The sequence below is a fragment of the Chrysoperla carnea genome, chromosome 1 (genome assembly GCF_905475395.1).
Source record: "Chrysoperla carnea chromosome 1, inChrCarn1.1, whole genome shotgun sequence".
NCBI classification, from domain to species: Eukaryota; Metazoa; Arthropoda; class Insecta; order Neuroptera; family Chrysopidae; genus Chrysoperla; species Chrysoperla carnea.
Window position 1 is genome coordinate 34,753,074 of NC_058337.1, and position 21,954 is coordinate 34,775,027.

At 28.1% G+C, this 21,954-nt stretch overlaps 2 protein-coding genes across 2 annotated transcripts; both read right to left on the reverse strand.

Moving 5' to 3' along the window:
- Positions 1 to 6,831: 6,831 nt before the first annotated feature.
- On the reverse strand, positions 6,832 to 10,425 carry LOC123305336 (vesicular inhibitory amino acid transporter). The gene is made up of 2 exons (XM_044887023.1): positions 9,865 to 10,425; positions 6,832 to 8,146 (listed from the first exon to the last, which is right to left on the reverse strand). The coding sequence occupies exons 1-2, from the start codon at positions 10,339 to 10,341 to the stop codon at positions 6,962 to 6,964; spliced, it is 1,662 nt and encodes a 553-aa protein (XP_044742958.1). The 5' UTR covers positions 10,342 to 10,425; the 3' UTR covers positions 6,832 to 6,961.
- Positions 10,426 to 18,082: 7,657 nt separating this feature from the next.
- On the reverse strand, positions 18,083 to 21,626 carry LOC123305179 (zinc finger imprinted 3-like). The gene is made up of 2 exons (XM_044886813.1): positions 21,552 to 21,626; positions 18,083 to 20,052 (listed from the first exon to the last, which is right to left on the reverse strand). Exon 2 carries the CDS (start codon positions 20,021 to 20,023, stop codon positions 18,188 to 18,190), a length of 1,836 nt encoding a protein of 611 aa, XP_044742748.1. The 5' UTR covers positions 20,024 to 20,052; positions 21,552 to 21,626; the 3' UTR covers positions 18,083 to 18,187.
- Positions 21,627 to 21,954: the final 328 nt, after the last annotated feature.

The window sequence follows — 21,954 nt, forward strand, 5'->3', positions numbered from 1 at the left end:
TCACCTTTCTCCTTATCAGGAACTACTAATTCCCACTTATGTTCTCCTAGTACAAATGTTGAAAAAATTTTTTCGAAATTATATTATTTTTTGAATATAAAATTAAACTGACCAATTATTTATTTTAGCTGACCAATTAATTATCAGCGAATGCTTCCCGATCGCGCATAGGTGGAGTTTTTTCAATCTTTAATAAAAAATTTTCTGATTATTGACCAATTAATGAGACCAACTGACCTTTTATGACCAATTTCAGATGGTATAATTGGTCAATCGAAATTCCGCACATGAGGTGCTAAGATCGCGGAGCTAAAAATGGCTTGGTTATGCTATGAAACTTTTAAATATGAGAACTTTTTAAAAAGAGAACATGTCAAATAGTTTATCTCACTCATATTCTCTCTCCTATTACAAAGTATTAAAATTTGTATTTATAAAATTAAAAAATCAATTAACAGGAAAACATGTTATATATTTTATCCCACTTTTTATAACATATTTGCCTATTACAAAATATTAAAAAAATATTTATTTTGCGTGCACTTTTGTTGTACATGCAATTTATTCTTGTTAAATGAAATTTTATAAGATTTTGTAATAGGAGAACATGTTATTTCACAACAAAAAAAAATTAATTATTTTAGTCCCACTTTCCTACTTATGCCATAAATCACTATTCTGCCAGGGGGTGGGAATTAAAAACACATAAAATATACCTTACTCTTTTCTCTACTTGTTTACTTATTTACTTATTTAAAAAAAATTTATCGGGACAATGCTAGATACGAACCATACTCTGTAACCGGAGGCAACTGGGTTAGCCACCACTCCACCTTTGACATATTATACTCGTCAATAATGTAATATAATAAACTTGTTTTCCTGACTTTTTTTCATTAAACTGACCCATTATGTATTTTTTTTACTCACCTTTTTTCAATAAACTTACCTATAAATGAATAATTGTAGTAATATTTTAATTGTAGTAAAACGTATTTATTCCTGAAATCGATGAAAAGGTAAAAGATATATAGGTATAATATTGAATAAAAATAATTAAACCAGAAAAATTGATAAAAACGATATTTTATTATATATATTTGTACATATTTCACGTAAAATAAATATGAATGAATAATGATTATTTTATACAGTATAAAATCATTTGTCGGAATTAACGTTTTCATTTTTTCTAAAATTTAAACAATTTTATCATTAAATTTTTTTACCATTTGTTTGTTTTATTTTGGATTTTGTTGAACGTGTTCTCCTATAAAAAAAATTCATGGATATAAAGCTAACGTAATTTGGGCCCCCACAAATATTTCTTTTCGAATTAATTAATTATAATCTTTTTTAGTCTATTGTTCGTCGTTTGTTTTTCATTTGAGGATTAAAATTATTTGTTCAATCGTTGTTTATTTATTATTTACACAATAATAGTAACAATTATTTGTTACTTAGTTCCGCCCCCCCTCTCATAATATTGATTTCCACTGTTTCCTCTTTATCCAATGTACTTTAAGTAGTTATTGATTGTTCGTTTATTATTAGCAATTGTTGGATTATAAATATTTCACATTAATTAATTTTTTAATTAATTCAATTCCTTCTCCCCTTTGCGGAGTTTGCCTTACTTTGTTTTACAAATCAAAATAAAGACATATATTTTCACTTAAACATTGGCGATGACATATAGACAACGCGCACATGCGCAATAAAAGAAGAAAAGCGTCTGCAATTGAATAAATTTAAAAAAATGAATAATTAATTAATGTGAAATATTTATAATCCTAATAATAAACGAACATTCAATAATTCCTTAAAAAACATTTATTAGGAAACTAAAAAGTGGAAATCAATAGTATGGGGGGCTAACTTAATAATGACAAATAATTGTTTAATAAATAATCAATAAACAACGATCGAACAAATAATTTTAATGATCAAACAAACGACGAACAATGGATTAAAAAATATTTACAATAAATTAACCCGAAACAAATTTTTGTGGTAGGGGGGAGGGCCAAATTACGTTAGCTGGAAAATAAATCGTATTTCTGAAAATACGATTATTTACTAAAAAAAATGGATTAAACTCGAAATAAATTTTTTATATATATTTTACACCCATCGTTTTTACAGTTTTCGAACCCAAACACTATAAACCCGACAAATTTTTTAACATACACACGGATATATGAAAACTACGAAAAGTGAATAATGGATAATAATAAGCACGATAGTTGTCACAATTTGCGCAGAAGGAAGCTCGTTTGCCAGTATGCAAGTGAGAAACAGGTTGTATGTATGCACTCTTCCGATTTCGCCGGGCCCCTTTCTTAGCTATTTATACCTCAAGAGCATTATGTATATGATTAGAATAGCATATTTGAGCAATAATATCTATAAAAAGAAAGCTATATTTAAATTAGCGACTCCAAGAAACTATAGGTGACACTTTGGTGACACTTTAATGGCAGTTGAAGAGTGTATAGGCATTCTTTGTCTAGTTCTAACAAGTAGGCATCTATCTCTATGGTGTAAGCAAACAAAAAATTATAGAACATTTAATCAATTTTATATCATTCACAACTCTAAATCTATCTTTTCTAAAATAATGCTTACGCCCTCTTCTACATTTCATGATTTCATATTTAAATCAGTTGAGGTCAGCTCAGTATTTTGGAGTGGTGAATAATTAAAAGAGAAAGGAATTCGGAAGTAAATAAAATGAAAATACTATGACTACAATATTTATAACATTTATTTATTGTCGAATACATATTTCGTAATTATTTATTTTTATGTTTACATTTTGAAGAATAACATTAAATGTAAATATACATGATACGAGTATTTATTTTTGAATAACACATTTTTTTTATGATTCTCTAAATATCTCTACAATTTTATTCATTTCTAATTTTTTTTTGTGTCATTTTTGGAAGACTTTTGATATTTAAATTAAAAGATAATAACAATTTTCATATAATAAATATATTTTTATGTATGATGTGTCATTTAAAACATTCAGAAAGTTTTTGTGAACAATCTGTACAATTAAATTGTCAATTCGAAGCCATTTGATTTTCTCTAAATCAGTATTCAATAACTTCCTAAAAGTAATTATTATTGTGTAACATAATTAAATCTAAAAATTTTTGCTATTTACAAAAAAATTTGTACATATATTTTGGAAGCTTACACTTGTTTTTGGAAGACATTGTTTTTTATTTATATAATTATAATTTTAATCCATAAAAATAAATTGATTTTTCAAGTAAGATTAGTGTCCAAAAATATGGTCGATTTTAATTTTCTAAGTGACACTGTAGCCATACTTCCGATACCAAAATTGTATAACGAACTTGCTGAGTAGCGTTAGAGTTTCAAATATTTCGTGGTTAGTATAAATTAGAGGTCGAATCAGAGACCACGTTGGTTGCCTCATTACGCAGTGGAAGGTATGTGTGTCAAAATGTCACATGGCTAGAAAACGCTCAAGGAAAACTTTGACACCTTCACAGACGAACTGAAGAAATTATATAAATAATAAGAGAAAATTGCAGGAAGAACAATTGTGGTGATTTCTATCCAATACATTTTGCTAAAACAATAACCAATATGTTTTGAATAGGAAAAACAGGTTATGCAGAAGTAAAGAGTGTGAAAGGACTTCATTGAACAAAAAAGGCAGAAATTAAGGAGAAAGGGTTGAAAAAAATGGTCTACGAGGAATATGAGTCCTTTGGAAGGCTTTTCCATATATTATTAATTGCAAGATTTTATTTTACACTGTAAAACTATGCACTTTATTTCAGCATTCCTGCCTATCCATTGTAAGTGGCCCAGTATACTACATTCAGTGTTACTTACATACCCCCTTCTAGTTTCGATATAGAGATAATCTTCAGCACCCCCCATTTTTTCCAAATCCTCACGTAATAGTCTTTACAATTTCGAAAGTATAGTATCTGGGTTTCAAATATCTAAATATGCAGCAGAGTTAAAAGTTAGTTTTACAAGTTGCTTATATTTGTATATACTTATTTCTGAAAAATCAAAGAATTTTTTTACAGATAATTTTAAATTCTATTTTATATTTTAAATTTCTAATCACATTTTTCAAGTTTATTACATATTTTGTTTCATTTTTGTTTTGTTTGGAAGACATATGACGCTTTCTTATCTAATTTTAATACATTATATATTATAAAATTACTTGTATTTCTCTTTGTGGAAGACTTGAGTTACATTTAAAACATACACCTCAAAAATGAAGACATCTACATGTTATTTATTATATTACGATATGAGTGTAGTTTTTTTTTTTTAAATCTATTATTTGTATTTCCATTTATTTATATTACTTTCAACGAAAGTAATTAACAATATTTATATATTTTTAAGTTTATTAATTTATATATCAACAATATTATTTTAAGATTCCTTTCAAAATTTTATAGAAGTTTTCTCACAGTCGAATCTTCGAGAATTCTAGTTCATAATAAAGAGAGATTCATAACGATATCTTAATATCGCCCATTCATCATTGAGCGTACTCAAAACAACAGCTTAAATTGAGTGAAGTTTTTGTTCAGGACAAAATAGTAGATATTATTATTTTAGTAACATAATGTTCTGGACGCTTAACAGTTTGGTCTTCTGAACATACCAATTATTAGTAATAAAGGACTGAAAGAGTCCAAAACGAATGCAGCTATAATCTATCTATGGTATAGCTGGTCTTTCTATGGTATAAATTTGGGGATTCCCAACATATTTATTACTCTCAACTGAATTTGGAAGGTCGAATTAGATGTTCCTAAGAATAGTGTAGATATCTGACCTAGACCTAATTCGACCTTCCAAATTCAGTTGAGAGTAATCCATGTGTTGGGAATCCCCGAATTTACACCATAGATAGACCGGCTATACCATAGATCGCTTATTCTACATTCGTTTTGAACTCTTTCAGGCCTTAATTACGCTAAAAAGTGCGCTTATAAAAGTAAACGTCTCACTTCTCAGCATGGTTAAATCGTGTAAGCATCCAAAACAAATACAGCCTATGTCCTTGTGGTTAATTTATTCGTTACTATCAACTGTAGATGTTCACAAAATGTCTACAAAATCTGTATCTGGCCTCTGAAACTTACAAATCAGTCTTAGAAAAGCTTTTGGTAGGATATGAATTGATTAGCAAGTTAAAAACTAAAAAAATACTTTCAATTTAATTCGACCGAGAGACAATTTCCATAAAGTTTGGTGAGAAATTCTTGTAGACTAAATAATAAACTTTACGTAAGAACTATTTATTACAAAAATTAATCATTATTTTGCGCATAAATTAAATAAATCAATTCAAAACAGAATAATTCTTCTGTAATTATTAAAATTTTCCAAATATTTGTACAGAAAATAATATCTTAATTTAAAAAAAATTATATTCTTACAATCACGGAGTATAGATACAGGAACGAAAAGATAACTGTTTCGTTTCGTACAGCCGAGAAAATAATTGAGATTTCGACATAAGCTCTTAAAATTTTTAGGTACTTAGAAATTGATTCTAGTTTTATATTGGATTCTTTTGCGTTCCTTATTATTTCATACTCCGTGCTTATAACGCTTCTATTGCTAAAAGCTTTATGAACGGAATGAGAACCTAATTACAAAATGGTTTTAGCCTTGCTAAAATTGATCGATTCATTTAAAACTTTTAGATTTTATTAACAACAATCAGACCTTGAAACATTTTCATGTAAGGAACTTAATAGAATTCAAATTTGTAAAATTGAAATCATTATTTTCATAAGTAAAGCGTTGAATTCAATAACTAAAACTCAAAATATAATTTTAAAAAGAGTAAAAAAACTAACTACTAAAATACTACCATAATTATCACGTATAAATAAGTAATTTTAGTCAATTTCAGATCTATATTTTCTACAATTATACGCATTTCGTTCTTTCTGTTTTTTTTGTCTGTTTCTTGTCCACATTTTTATAGCTACTTCAGCTTTGGACGTGATGCGTGCATTTCGTCTACGAGAGATTGAAGCAACATATAACGATATCTGATCGATATTGGAATACATTAATAAATACTCAAATTTATTTTCACTTTCAATCCCCTGACCCCCGATACTATATACGTTTTCATCAATAAGCGGGCCTGGATTTGAGAATTTGGAGCGCTTGATGCTCATCATTTTCTTTCATCTAATGCATTCTGTCTTAAATAGCAGATTCTGCTTTTTGGTAAATACAGGCCAGCCAATAATATAGGTATATGGTTAAACAATGTTATAACAATTGAATGGTATTAAAAAGTTTTGAGAATATTTCCTTCCTCAAGATTTCCAATGCCCACAAGTGGCCAATATGGCTCTTCAAAGTCTCAAACGTCCACAAGGGGGCGTTGTCGCCCGTTTTGAAGAAGACTGGTATTACATGACAGCAAAAAATATGTTCCAGTTAAAAAATTCGAAGTGGTATTAATTATGATAATAAAGTACCTTTATTTTTCAAATTTTTAATTAGGAGTTAAATTTTGGATATTTTTTTAAGCTTTTGAAAACTTCAAAACAAAAGCTATCATTATTTATCTTGCTTTTAAAGTGATAAAAAAGTTGTTTAAAAATTTGTTTTTATTACCAACGATTTTCATTTATGATTTGAGTTTTAGCAGTGGTTTTAGGTAATCGACTGTTACTATTTTATAAGGATAATTACAGGATTTTTTAAAGTTTATTTTAAAATTATCTTTCAAATACTTTTATAAAATAAAAACTGAATACTTAAATTTCATACATCTAGAGGGAACTTGTATTATATAAACAACTTTAAAATTATTTGGCAGCTTTTTATGATAAACTTGTAAAGCTGTATGTAGCTTTCTAATAATAATAATTAATTAATACGTAATTGATAATTGATAACTTTTTCTTTTTTTTTAAAAAGGCAATCCAATTTCAAATGCTTTAACCAATGCCGTACCAGAATCGTATACCCCAATAACACCGAACAGTACACCCAAACTGATAATAAAATAATCATATAAAACAGTTTTTTGATCAAGAGTACTACCCTTTAATTTTAAATGAAAATAACATGGCCATATAAAACTTAACATTGTACCAGTAAAACTTCCAATGAAACCCATTAATATTGAGAAATGTGGTATAAATACGGCCATTAAAATTGTAAACAAAATAACACCTAATTTCCATGCTAAACCCCATACTTTTAATTCCCCATCTAATGCCCATATTGTTGGGAATGGTGTTTTCGGTTTGCCGCGAAAGAAAGCACGTTCTAATAACTCACAAGCTGCATAATATGGTAATGGATAACTTAATATTGCTTTGATTACTAAACAAAAATTAACTAAACCTTTAAAACCAGCTGAATGTAAATTATTAGTAATAACTTGTTGGGTATCATTTTGAAATGTTAAAAAACATACATAACCAAATAATGATTTAAATATGGCGGCTGCAATATGTGACCAATCTAACATCCAAGCAAATTTACTTGGATCCTCCATATTACCTTCCAACGTTGGTAAAAATATTTGTGATGTGTATGAGAATACAATCACACCTAATGATATTGGAAAATTTTCAAAATCAAAACTCCATTTGACTTTACTCCAACCCCAATCAGATATTTCTAATAAACAATAGCCCAAAATGATTGCATTGATAAATAAATGACTCATTGTACACCAAAATGATAGTAATGAAACAGATTGTAAAGATTTGAGAAAGCCTAATGGAATTAAAAATATACCAGTTAGCATCATCCATGATCTTGTATCGATACTTCCTGTTGGGAATGTACCAACCATTAGGTCACCACATACGACCACATATAATATGCATGTCATTAACAATTCAATTATTTGAGCGATACTCACAGCACGTGCGCCATATTTTGGGCCAAAACATTCTTTGGCAATACTAACGTATGAATTTCGTACACGTATTTGTCGTCCAGTTTGTGGATCAAATTCATATAAACATTCGACCAGAATTTTCCCAGTGTAACAGCAAATATATGCAATACCAATCATAGCAACAATTGCCCAATAGCCACCACGTAGCACGGCAAATGGTAGTGATACAATGAACATACCCTGAAACAAAATTTAGATCAATTTAATTATAATCAATCAATTCCGTACCATTTTGCTAGGGTCTAAAATGGATTGCATATGTTTGAATATATTTATTAAAAATCAATACCTCTAATAATTGTACATTTTAATTTTCTTATCAGCAACTTGCGTTACATATATGTTTAACATTTCATTACCATCAGAGACTATTTGATTTTAATGCTAAGGAAGACTCTATCTAGTGATAGAAAAAAGAACTATTATCAGAACGCCATATATAGCACAGCACATTAAAATGTATAGTAAAGCATATATCTCCTCTCTCTTTAATCATAATATATACTATGTGTTATGGTTATCTGTTTCTATGCGTGATTGGTATTGTATGTGTACAACTACAAGTGATGAGTCTGTCCGGCTGGGTTCATGTATACACATATACAATCCCTCTTTGTTGAATACATAAGAACGTCCATAAAAACTCTTCTTACTTCAAATAATATAAATGGCTAACGACATGGTTTACAAACAGTCTATCAAGATATACTAATTTTATTCACAAGTTTGTAACGCTTAGAAATTTTGATGATACGAACAAAATTTTGGTATAGGTATTCATAAAATCACCTAATTATTCCATTTCAGTCTGTCATCACGATAACTCAAAACCAAAAAAAGATATCAAGTTGAAATTTTTATAGTGTGCTCAAGACATAAAAAGTGACTTTGAGTTTATAAATGAGCTTCATAGGTCAATTGGGTGTTGGGGCCGTAGGACCCATCTTTTAAACCGTTAAGCATAGAACAAAAGTTTAAACGTAAACAATTTTCCTTATAAAAAATAAACAACTTTTGTTTGAATTTGTTAGTGCGCAAATTAGGACAAAATTTTGGAATCCATTTTTTCCAAAACTATAAAAGATAGAGAGATGAAAATTTGTAAGTAGCTTCAATTAGTGAACCTTATGAAAGATTTTGAAAAAAACAATAGAAAAAGTTTTCTAGAAAATACTTTGAAAAATTTTCGAAAACAAGATCAAATAGCGACCGGAAGGCCTACATAAATTTGTTGGTTTTTTCAACTTTTCTAATTTATTAAAAATAATGCAAACACTAATATTCAACATTGTCATATACAGGCTATTTCAACAATTATTAGTCAATTGTTTATTTTCATTTGCTTTGGAAATTTATATGTGCAGATATTGATTTTTCATCTAATCAAATCCTAAAATCGATCACATAAACATAAAATTTTATAAGCGTTATATTGCGAACAAGGAGGAACGTGAACATCAAACAAACGTATCTGGCCGTAGCTTTACAAAATCAAGTTTGGCTCTAAATTCTAAACCTCCACAAAAATGTGTGTAGTACCTTTGGGAATGTATATTTCGGTACCTGTTTAATAATGGGTAGGTAACTTACAGAACGTGCTGCATGAAATAAAAATTATCATATCATATCATATCATATTTTGTCGGATATATTTTTAGATAGGTCATTAAAAATAGAAGTAAATTTCCTGTGACTTTTTCTCATTTTTTCCGTGAGATATATATTTCTGAACCTTTATGTAAGATTTGGATCATAACTCAAATAAAATGTGCAGAACGAGAAAAATATAGTTAGTGTCATTTAAAAAACAAAGTTATGTCTATTTCCGGTTAAATCGGAAATGGAATAAATATTACCAACTAGTATATCTAAGAAATAAAATATTTATAAAAAAATACCTGAATAGCATTTGTAACATTCCAGGCAGCTTGCCATTCATTAATTTTGATATTCGATTTTCCACCTTCAGCACCGCCAAAACTACTCTCTGAACCACTGCCAAACTGTGATCCAACTGAACCTTGACGTACTGGTGCCGGAAATGCATTATCACTTTGTTGATAACCTTGAGTAAAACTATCTTCGGCAATATTATTTTGTGGTAAAAATGGATTAAATGGATTTGAGGAATGTACTGGTTGTTGTTGCATTTGTTGTGGATTAAAATTCGACATTTCTGTTTGATCGAATGATCCACCAGTGGTCATTGGTTGATCATTTGGTGCAGCAAAACGTACCCGCTCTGGTGGTAAACGTTCTGTTGAATTCTCTGCACCAACACGATTTTTATCCGGTAAAGTTTGTCGAACTGTTTGCCATGCTACATTTAGCGCAGCCTTAAATGGGGGTACACGAAAACCACCAATTTGTGCCATGATTTCTTTTTTTCAAAACTTTTTTTGATCAATTCTTTTACCTAATATCTAAATATCACTTAGTAACTTATTTTACATTATATCTTTTAAAAATATTCTACAAATTAATTAACGATTTTCTAAAATATTTAATTTTCTTAGGCAAAAATGGAAGACAGTTATTATTTTTTAAATATTTTAAAATCACATTTAAATATTATTAGAAATTCAACCGAAAATTATCAAATAATTCAACTAAATTCTAACATTTTTTCAAAAATAAAAAATTAAACGTTTAAGACCAACTTCGAGATATTGGTCCAATGGTTGAACAATGTTCGTAAATCGATTATTACCATAATTCCATTTCAAATTATATGCAATAGAAATACATTTACTATAAAATAGAAAAGGATAAATGTATCATCGTAAATGTCGAACGTAAGTTTCGTCACACAGCATCATTATAAACGAGAAATGATAGTAATATACTTTTCAACACAATCGATAACATTTTAAATATTGCGCACGCACTTAGAAATGTGCCCGTTAATTCGAATTGTTGATAGGGTAGAAAATTCATTGAACAAATTTATTCATAAAAAAATGTTTTCACATAAATTTTTATTTAAAAAAAAAAAACCAGGTACAATATTTTTATTTTCTTACATAAATTCATCTCTCTCTCCAGTGTATTCAATACTCCTAATTTACATCTTCTTTATTACATTTGACTAGCTCCGTACCTTGTACCAAAAAACTGTATAAAAATATTTTTTTTATTGAGAGGTGTTGGTTATTTTAATTATTAATGCACTCTTTTTATAAATAATGTTTAATATTTTGGAATTAGTAGGAAGTTAATATTATTTTTTTTGCTTAATTGAAAATATTATCATAATCCACTCATTCTAGTAAAGAAAGGGGAAAACCTCGGAATTTAAGGGAATAAGCTGAATATATATTGTACAAACCTTTCTTTTGAAGTAAAAATGTTGTCTCAAAAGTCACATATGGTCACGTGTTAGCGTCCTTAGATATTCAAGATTAAAGATTCCAAAAATCTGTTTTTTGGTAATATCTCGTTTCCTTTGCCTTCAATCGTATTTACATTGATTATAAAAGTTGTAAAGGGTAAAATTCCCTACAAATTTCGTCTGAAACCCGATGAACTGTTTTTTAAATACAGCAGAAGAACGATACGATATTTTGGGAGTACTTATGGAAGATCTGGCATCCTACGAGTATAACTTGATTGTTGCTGAAGCAAAATGCTACAGCAATTTTTTGAATTAAATTCTATCTCTAATAAGAAAGGTTCACCAAGCCAAAAACGCCACACAAGAAATGAAAGAAATTCAAGGTATATAGAAGATCATAAAGTATAATAGACTGGTTATTTACGATTGATACCGCACTAATGAGGTACGTATAAGTGACCGCTCCATCTTCTTCACCCTATATTTAAAAAACGATTCATTGCATAAAAAAAGATTCTAGACAAAATTTGTAGAGAATTTTATCCTCTACAACTTTTATAATAAATATAATTTCGATTAAAGGCAAGGGAAACGAGATATTATCAAAAAACTTATTTTTGCTACCTTTGACTTTGAATATCTAAGGACGCTGACAGGTGACCATATGTGACTTTTGAGACAACATTTGTACTATCAAAATAAAGACTTGAACAAGTATTCTGCTTATTCCGTAGATTCCAAGGTGAAACCTAAGATGATTGGGCTAAAATACTTCAAAAGTATTTAAAAAGAACTTTATATAGTATGTTACATAAGTTCTTGGCCGTACTTAAATGGGAAATATCTTGAAGGGCAAGTTAGATTCAGAAAAATGTTTCGAAAAAAAGTTACTGAACTCATAAGGATGACATTTACTTTGAATTTGACGTTGATCTTCATTGTTATTTAAAAGTAAACTCGAACTAGAAACCGATAAGACAGAACGATTACTTTAAATTAAAAAGTTGTTTCTGCTGCAAGACAGCATTAATATATATATATATTTTTTTTTTTTTGAAATATTTTGTTTTCAATTTAGTAATTCTATTATCGAGATTAGCAGTGATTTTCTGATATTCAACTTTTAATCCTCAAAGAGTCTTGTTCAAACAATTTCAAAATCGCCCCCAATTTTTTTTAAATTCTTTAAATTTTAATTAATAATTTGAATATTATTATAATCTTCAAAGAAATTTGAATGCAAATTGCAGAGCGATAAATTTTTTGCAAAAACAAATAGGTGGTTTATTTAAATTGTAGTGTATTTTTAAGTTGTAAAGGCTTTTATCTAAAATAAAATTGGAAATGAGTTATCTACGGTAGATGATTAAAAGAATTTTGGATTTAAATATTTAAAAAAAAAATTACTTGGTATAAAACTCAGAAACAATAATTATCACAGATATCAAGCCAATAGCTATCAAACTATGAGTTTAAAATTTGATACCTCGCAAAATGCCGAAAAAACTATCCACAATAAAAAATCTGAAGGACAACATGAATTTATAAGTTAGAGCTTTAATCTTTTTTGTTCGTTCTAATATTTTTAAAACTAAAAAAAATTTAGTTTCCACCGATTTTCAACTGAATTAAATATCAAAAAATTGTTTCCATTTGTTTTTGTTTCTGCATCTTCCCTACCATGGCCTAATAAAAAATTTATATTAGATATACATTAATAATTACAATAATCATCTCCTCTAATTTGAGGTAGATAATGTATTTTTTTGTATATTAAATTGTTAATAAAATATATATTTATAGTTTTTTTTTAATATAATAGTAGATATATAATATACAGGTGATTTTAAAAAAAATTTCCAACCTCATATTTCGAAAACGGAATGGAAAATAAAAAAGACGAAAGCACGCATCTCTTCATTCTTATAGGGAACGAACACACAGTATATAGTTTTTTTTCATACAGGAGCATCTTCATGATCAATTTAGTTTCAACAGGGGTCAATTTAGTTTTTTTAACTATTTATTTTTTTCCGCAGATTCTGATTCTTTGCCTCGAAAAAAGCGGAAGAAACCTTAAAAATTGCAATAAAAGTATAGACAAAATTTCTTTGTTTAAAAAAAATAATAAATAAGAATCTGTAAAAATATTATAACTTTCGAGAAACTACTGGAAAAAAACTCAAAATGTCAAAAAAATCAGGTACCAAAAATTGAGGGCTTAACAGGAAAGAAAATCTCTATTTGACTATGAAGACGTCCCCGTATAAAAAACCTATATACTGTGTTTTTATTTTCCCAAAAAACAAGGTGATACGTGTTTTCGTGTTTCTAAATTTTCAATCCCTTTTTGAAATATAAGGGTGAAAACTTTTTAAAAAATCATCCTGGATATAAATAAATATATATATATATATATATATATATAAATATATATATATATATATATATATATATATATATATATATATATATATATATATATATATATATATATATATATATATATATATACATATATATATATGTATATATATATATATATTTAGAACATATTATCTAGACATTGTAAAATTGTAAGTAAAAAAAATAGTGAGCTTTTTTAAATCAAAGCTTTTATACTTATTTATATAAATACATAATATTCAAACAATTATCTAAATTCAAATAAAACCTTTAATTATAAGATATTTGTTTATAATTATTGTAAACTGACAAATTGTACACAAAATCAAGTTGAACTAAAAAAATAAATGAATAAAGCATCCCTCCTATTGTACGCAAATTTCATTTTTAGATAGAAACTTTTACTCTTTGGTTTCAAAAACTTTTCACTTTTTATTTTAAGGGATTAATTGCTTATTTGTTTTTTGCGTGAAATAATTTCGTGCTTCAAATAAAATCAAAGTTCAATAAATCTGTAAATATTTTACAAAAAAGAATTAGCAGCAAATATACAGTGTGTTTCATAAATCCTTAACCCCTATTAACAAGAAATATCAAAAATAAGATTGTTACAGAAAAATATTTCAAACAAAAGTTATTGAACTTAAAGCCAGACATCTCAGAAAGATTTTATTAACCTTCAAGATCATCTAAAAGTCATCTCGATGCTCGCAAAAACTGATAAGAGATAGAACTTAAAATTCGACATTTTTTTACTTTTAATTAACTTAATCAAAAAGTTAAATGCATTATTAAAACTATACCGGAAGTGTACTACTGTGATAACACTTGTTAAAACTGAATTTAGACAATTGTTTTAGGATTTTAAATACATTTTTCTTTCTTTTTTGTAATATAAATAATCTGTAAATTCTATTGCTATTAAATTAAAAAATATTATTTTTTTAAATATGTACAACATTAAAATAAATTATATTTCATTCGCCTATTTGTTGTAATATTTTTTTTAATGTAAATAATTACAATGACGAGATAATAAATATTATTTTTAAAATCTAACAAAATTACTTACAACATATTTTAATTATACAAATAGTGTCTCTTTTAAAAATTATCGACTTCAAAAAATATATTAATAAACTTTGAATATATACACAATGTCCAGTTTTAAAAATGAAGCTAAATATTTTTTTCAAAAAATGTTGATCTGGAAGTTAAAATCAATGATCGATCAGTGCTACAGATCTATGTTTTTTCTTCGCTTTGGTTCCAAAAAATGACCCAAAATAATTTCCGTGATTAACCTTAGAGTTTATCTAAGATTTTACGATTCAAGACTACTTTCTATGGGATATGTGGAGTAAGCAGTTTACGTCAATAAATCAGAGACAATTGACGTTCTAAAACAAACCTTCACCACGTTATTGTCGTTTGGATAGCCAGGTTGCGTTTTATTCCAGCCAGTAGCCTACTATACCGAAATCATATTTGAATATAAATGACATAGAAAGATTTTATTTCATTTTAAAGTACTTATTGGAAAAAACACCCGCTATAAGTACAGATTTCAACAAAATAGTTTTCCAACAGTGATAAGTTATTTAGGCACCTGAATCTATGATACAATATTCAACTGCTTTTTTGAAACGGTGCATTGTGTATAAACAAAATGTATAAGAATTTTATTCTTGCTGAATAACAAACGAATATTTTTTTGATAATGCTATGAGATTAAAAACTAAATCATACGATAATTAGTAGAAAAGAAATTTACCTGTTTAATACATCGTTTAATTTTTAAAGATATTTTCCGTGGATTTAGTGTTGGACCAGGATAATTGTGATTCAGCCTTAATAATTATCTTACTTTAATCTCACAACATTATTTAAATAGTTTTAATACAAAGTGCCCCATAATTAATTACACGAGAATTATTTCTTTGACTGTTAGATCTAAAGAAAAATATATGAATAAAAGTTAACTTATAAATTACGCCTTAAACACTTTTTATTCATATAGAATTTAACAAGATACAAAGAAAATAATTCTTATTGTCTAAATTTTAAGACACTTCTTAATTTAAAAAAACAACTTTGATATAATTTGATCATCCACTTGGTGGATAGAGACTCTGTATAACAATAAAAATATACACTTAAAAATATATTTATAATATATATAGTTTTCTTTTTTAAAGTAATGAGGGGATAGTATAAAGTGTAATCCAAATTTTATAGGAAAAAACTTTTCAAGTGACATTCAAAAATTGGCAGTGCAAGCAAATATACATATTTTTTTAAATATATATAATACATTTTAATTTCTGTATAAAATTTGGAACACACGTCTGTACAACTCAGAAGGAAATGGAATGCACTACCATTAAACAAAGTTTCTTTTAAGTTTAGTGACGGTTATTTGCTTGAACGTATCTAAAATAGTTAAGTTTGTTCTTTTTACAATAGATAATAAAGACGAAAATAGTGTTATTGTTTGGAAGACCAAGATGGTCAATGTATATGTTTAATAACTTTTTTATTATATTTTATTTTTGTTATAAAACTGTTATCCCAATAGGATTTTGTTAAAAGTAATCGATAAGTGTTAACTATTTTACCAACTACAAAATTGTGTAGGCAAACGAATACCTTTTATTGCCAAGACTAAAATCCAAGCGTTAGAAACTTTAATGTTTTTTTTTTTTTTATTATTATTAAGATTTTCGTTCAGGTGGACGTTGATTTTAAAACGCTTTAAGGTCAATCTAAAATTATATTTTGATTTCAAAAACTTTATGAATGTTAATAAATAGATTGTAAAATTTCCAATATGGTATATTTTTCTCATGGTAGGTTTGTTGAATTAAAAACAAAATTTAAAAATTGGTTAGGATTTAAGCCTATGAAGCTTGACTTAAACTTAAATAGAATTTCTCAGTGAAGGTTTAAAGTATAATTTAAATAAGCTCGGGCTAATCTTGTAAACTTAACTACATCATATTTATTATACCTAATGTATTAGGGTTTTAAATTGAATTTAACTTATAATGAATTGGAGTGTAAAATTCAAATAATGATTATTTTATGCTTAAGTTTCTAAAGAGTTATATTAAATAAATGAATTATGTTAAGTTTCTTGTGAATATTGTTTTTTAAAGCTTAAATTGTTTAATATTTTGTCACTATGGTATCAGAATTACATTTCAGAATAATGTTTCCTAGGCACCTAGACATCACAGGCAATAATAAATAATAAAATTAAATAAGTTTGAAATCACGAGTATAAGTTGAAGCCTGAGTAAAATCGATCAAGTATAGATACTAGCTTACTTAATATGTGAAACAGAAGTGCTCGATAAACTATATTTATAAACTCATGCAAACAGATTTTTACAAACTTTTTTGACCTACTTGAGCTGAAATTTTGCATGCATGTGTAAATCGGATGACAATGCATTTTTATTTATTTTAAGTATGACCTGATTTTCCCTTCGCTTCCACCATATTTGATATACATACGTTTTTTATTTTTAAATTAAAAAAATATTTTTTAATGGACAAGCTTTCATTGTACTAAAAAGTAGAAAATAATTTTTAAGTCACTCATATATGACAACATATATGTAAAAGCTTGAGGCACTCTGAATCATACTTCATATTTTAAATTGAGCGCGTCCAGCTTTTACAAATAGTCGAAAAATTATTTTCTCTTTTTTAGTTCAACAAATACTCCATTTCGAAAAACATGATTTCATACAGATCTTTGGACATTTCTGTATCCGATAATAAAGCTTCGCTAGTCTCTATACTTGATCCGATATACTCAACCATAAACCTTAACTGTGAAACTGATTATTTTAGTGTATCTCAATTAATAAATCTCGGCTTAAAGCTTCAGTTCCGAAACTCTATCTTAGTTTTCTATGTATTTCTATTTCATTTCCTTTGAAAATTTAAGTTTGAACTTTAAAGCGTTATATACCTTTTTAAAATGATTAGGCAATACCCAATTAATATTTGGTAAAATGTAATGATTACTTCAGTAATTTTCTCGATAAAAAGATATTCTCTGATCTCATTTTAAGAACAAAAAAAAAATCAATAACAAATCATGTGTCATGTCTAAAATTTGTATAACGGTGACCTAAAATTTTTTTTACAAAAATAACTAAAAAGATAATAAATTTTAAAATAAATTGAGTCACTAAAAATCGACTTAACCCCTATTTAAGACTCTTTTTTTAAACTTATAATACAAAAACAACAATGACTCAAGAAATTTTAAAAAAACTTTTGTGACAATCAATCGTAGACTAGAAAACTCATTTTGGAAAAACCGTCACTGCAATGTTTTATTTTTTATTTTTTACGTTCACATAAATAGTTTTTAGCGCGTTCACTAAAAATATAAGTGATCACTAATTAAAAAAAAAAAAAAGATTTGGTGTAAAACGAAGGCACACTGGTTTTGAATTAGTGTTTTAATCTTTTTGTGGTGGATTTTGAAATGCTTGGCTAAATCCTGGTAAGGGTTTTGAATCTTCGTCGTCGTTGGATGACATTATTAAATCATTTTCGGAAATTAATTCTAATAAATCGGGATCATGTAACACCGAACTATCATCTAAGTTAAAATTATGTTCGAGAATTGCATCTCGTGCAGTTTGATCTAGATCAATACCGATATCATCTTCTGGTTGATGCTGATGTTCTTCAATTAGCATATCCGCCGTAGATGTTAATATCGGATTTAAATTTGCAAATGTTGTAAAATTCTCTGGATATATGTTTGTTTGTTGCGTCGTATCCAGGAAACTAGGATATTCATGTTCTGGTGTATAAATTTGTGGAATTATAGTAGTTTCTGTTTTAATAACTTTACTTGTTGATGATGTATCCGTAAAATATGTCGGTGCTTGGGTACTACTTCGCAATAATTCGTAGTTTTGTTCAATTTTTATAATATTCGGATCAATTTCCTTTTTTAAAGAATAACTACTACTGGTTGATGGTTTTTGTCCTAACATTTCATAATTTTGTTCCACTTTAATTAAACTCGTATCAAAATCTGTGCTTTCCTTCTTAACATTTAATTCCTCTGTGGAATGGGATTTTTTAATATGTCGTACTAGATGATCTTTACGCCCAAAACGTTGTGGACAAAATTGACATAAAAAATCACGTCGTCCAGTATGCACAACTAAATGCCGTCGTACATCTTTCCGCGTAAAAAATTTTCTTTCACAAAAATCACAACGAAATTTCTTCTCATTCGGATTTTTAATTGTACGCGATCCAGCATGTATTTTTAAGTGATACAATATCTCTGATTTCGTATCAAATTTTTTCGAACATATCTTACAATCTAGGTGACCCTCTTCAGCGAAATGTATAGCTAAATGTTTTTTAAAACTGAGTGCAGATGTGTATTCCTTTTTACAATGCTCGCGATCACACGTGTAAATTTTTTTTGTAGGACTGTGTACTTTAATATGATTTTTAAGATGGTCTTTACGATGAAATGTTCGTTCGCATACCGTACACGAGAATTGTCGTCGATCTGAATGTATCAATACATGTCGGACTAATTTAAATTTTGAACTAAAATTTTTGTTACAATGCTCACAGGAGAATTGCATTGAACTGTTATCGGAACTCGTTGATGCTGTATCATCGTGCTGGTGTGTTGATTTGATATGTGCTTGTAACTTTGTTATGTTTAAAAAAAATTTTTGGCATATTTCACATTGGATTGATTTTGAACGTGATTTTGGCTGTTTCTTGTACGATGTTTGTTGTTGTAAGCCACTTGGACCAGGTTGTTGATCGTATGCTGTTTGCTGTAATTGTTTTTGATATAAATCTTGTTGGATTCGTATTAATTTTGGCACTATTTTTGAGCTATCTACTATATTTGTCGATGTCGTTTCTACAGGTATATGTAAATAAATTTGTTTTGGTTGTTGAATGTAATGTTGAACGCTACTTCCACCTATATCAGCGCTTCCAACTCCAGTGGAAGATGAACTAATACTACTCGATCCAGGTGGGTGTACCGTGCTTGTCCTCTCATATAATTGTTGCTGCTGAACTATTCTTTGACCGATGTCTATATGATGCTGAATCTGTGGATTATATTGCTGTTGTTCTTGGATATTTTGTTGCTGTGGATGTTGCTGTTGTTGAGATGGTTGTGGGCCTACATTTCCTGTGTGAAGAATTGTTTCATCACACACATTTTCTGCTACCTGACGTCTGTTTGGGGCCTCATCTTTCGATGTCGCCATATGCTCAGTGGGCTTAGGACGTGTCCCCATTTTAGTAGTCCCACCGGCCACATTTTAACCTAAAACGTTATAAAATTTATTATTATCTCTGATCGAGTTAGAAAAGATACATAAAGTATATAGAACTGTAATACCGTATTAAAATCGGTGTTGGATAACCACTGAAAAACTGGGGGTGAGATTGAAGCTGTTTTATATGAATGTAAGTGAAAAACGTGTATGGCAGAATTATTCGTAAAGTTACATTGCGTATATATTTCGTATGAGTGTAAGGCTGTAAGTAAAATGGAAAGCTCCCATAATAACTCAATTTTTTGTATATACAAAAAATTATCACGTCGTAATTTATATTTTCGAATAATAAAGTACGACAGCTGTATATACTCATATTCGACCACGTCGAAATACACATGCTATGTCTCTCAAGTTAATTAGCGCCACATACATCGATAAATCATTCTTTCTTAAAGAAAATTTGTGTAAGATGTACTAGTTTTCTGGAAAAAACGTGGTCACTTCCAAAGCACGTCGTATTAAATAAGCATGATGATTAATCGAGATATTTAGTTAGACAGATGTACATATGATTTACTGATGGTCATGGTAACCGTCTGCTGAGCCTTAAATATGATAGTAGGTTCCTCGAATTTCTATGTGTCATATTCCCCTCCCCCAGGGAATAATTCGTGTTTTTCAAAATGATGCCAAAAAAATCCCAGACACTTGTTTTTCTGCCAGACATATTTTCCTGATCCTTTTGACATCCTCAACACAGCCAAACAAGTTTTACAGTTTCAAGAACCACCACTTCAAATTTTTTTACCGCGTAACGACATTTTCGGTTTTTTGGCATAATTCGGGAATGGGAAGACTTGTTGAGCTCAAACTTTGCAGGTTTAAAATCACATCTAATGAATTATCAAACAATCAGACAGTTTCCAGAACCATAACTTAGTGACAGTTTTTCAAATCTCCCCCTGGGGGGGGGGGGTAGTATGACACATAGAAATTCGAGGAACCTTACAGGGCGACTTGGAACATTACCTACTATCATATTTAAGGCTCAGCAGACGGTTAACATGACCATCAGTAAATCATATGTACATCTCTCTAACTAATTGGGGCGAAAATTATTTCTAAATATTTAGAGACCTCTAAATAATCTTTGATCGAAGAAAGCATCATTTTGATTAGTTTATTTCAAAACATACTACGACGAAATATTATATAGTATTGCACAGACTGTATCAATGATTAAAAAATTGTATGCAATAATGGCAACTTAAAAGAATTTCATTAAAAATTTAACTGGATAAATGTTGTTATCTCTTTTTAACAAACATACTACATACGATGAAATGTTCTCAAACAGCTGATCAATGGTGTAACTGTTACACAATATGCTAAACTATATATACATATACATACATACATACATATACATATATACACAATACACAAGAAACAGTATTCTAGACTCCATTACAATGAAAAAAAAAATGAAAACAAAGACATTTGTTTTTTATATAATCGAAAAAATCATAATAGTTATACTTACAGTAAAACTGGAACTTGTCGCCAGCTCCTAAAGTCACATATCACTAAATAACAATATAATTAATTATGATATTTAAACCGTAATATGAAAATATTTTTATAGATATTATAAATATTTACAAAATAATTCATGTTTGAATTGAAATGATTAAAATAAAAATATAAAAATGTTTATAGAAGAAGAAAAAGAACACTGTTTATTGAATTATAAGAACACTGTTTATATTGTATGTTATAAATGATTTTTATTAAAATTCATGTAAATAACATATTACTTGTTTTAATACGCACTTTTGTTGACAGTTCAGACATGACATACACAGCTTATTATACACATATACAGATACACACAATAACACACAACACAAATACCCACTATTGACTATTACGATTTATTTACGTGA

Coding starts and splice junctions, on each gene's coding strand:
- LOC123305336 (XM_044887023.1), bottom strand. CDS start 10,341: ATGGCACAAATTGGTGGTTTTCGTGTACCCCCATTTAAGGCTGCGCTA. Junction 8,147..9,864: donor ATGTTACAAATGCTATTCAG/GTATTTTTTTAT, acceptor ATTTTGTTTCAG/GGTATGTTCATTGTATCACT.
- LOC123305179 (XM_044886813.1), bottom strand. CDS start 20,023: ATGGGGACACGTCCTAAGCCCACTGAGCATATGGCGACATCGAAAGAT.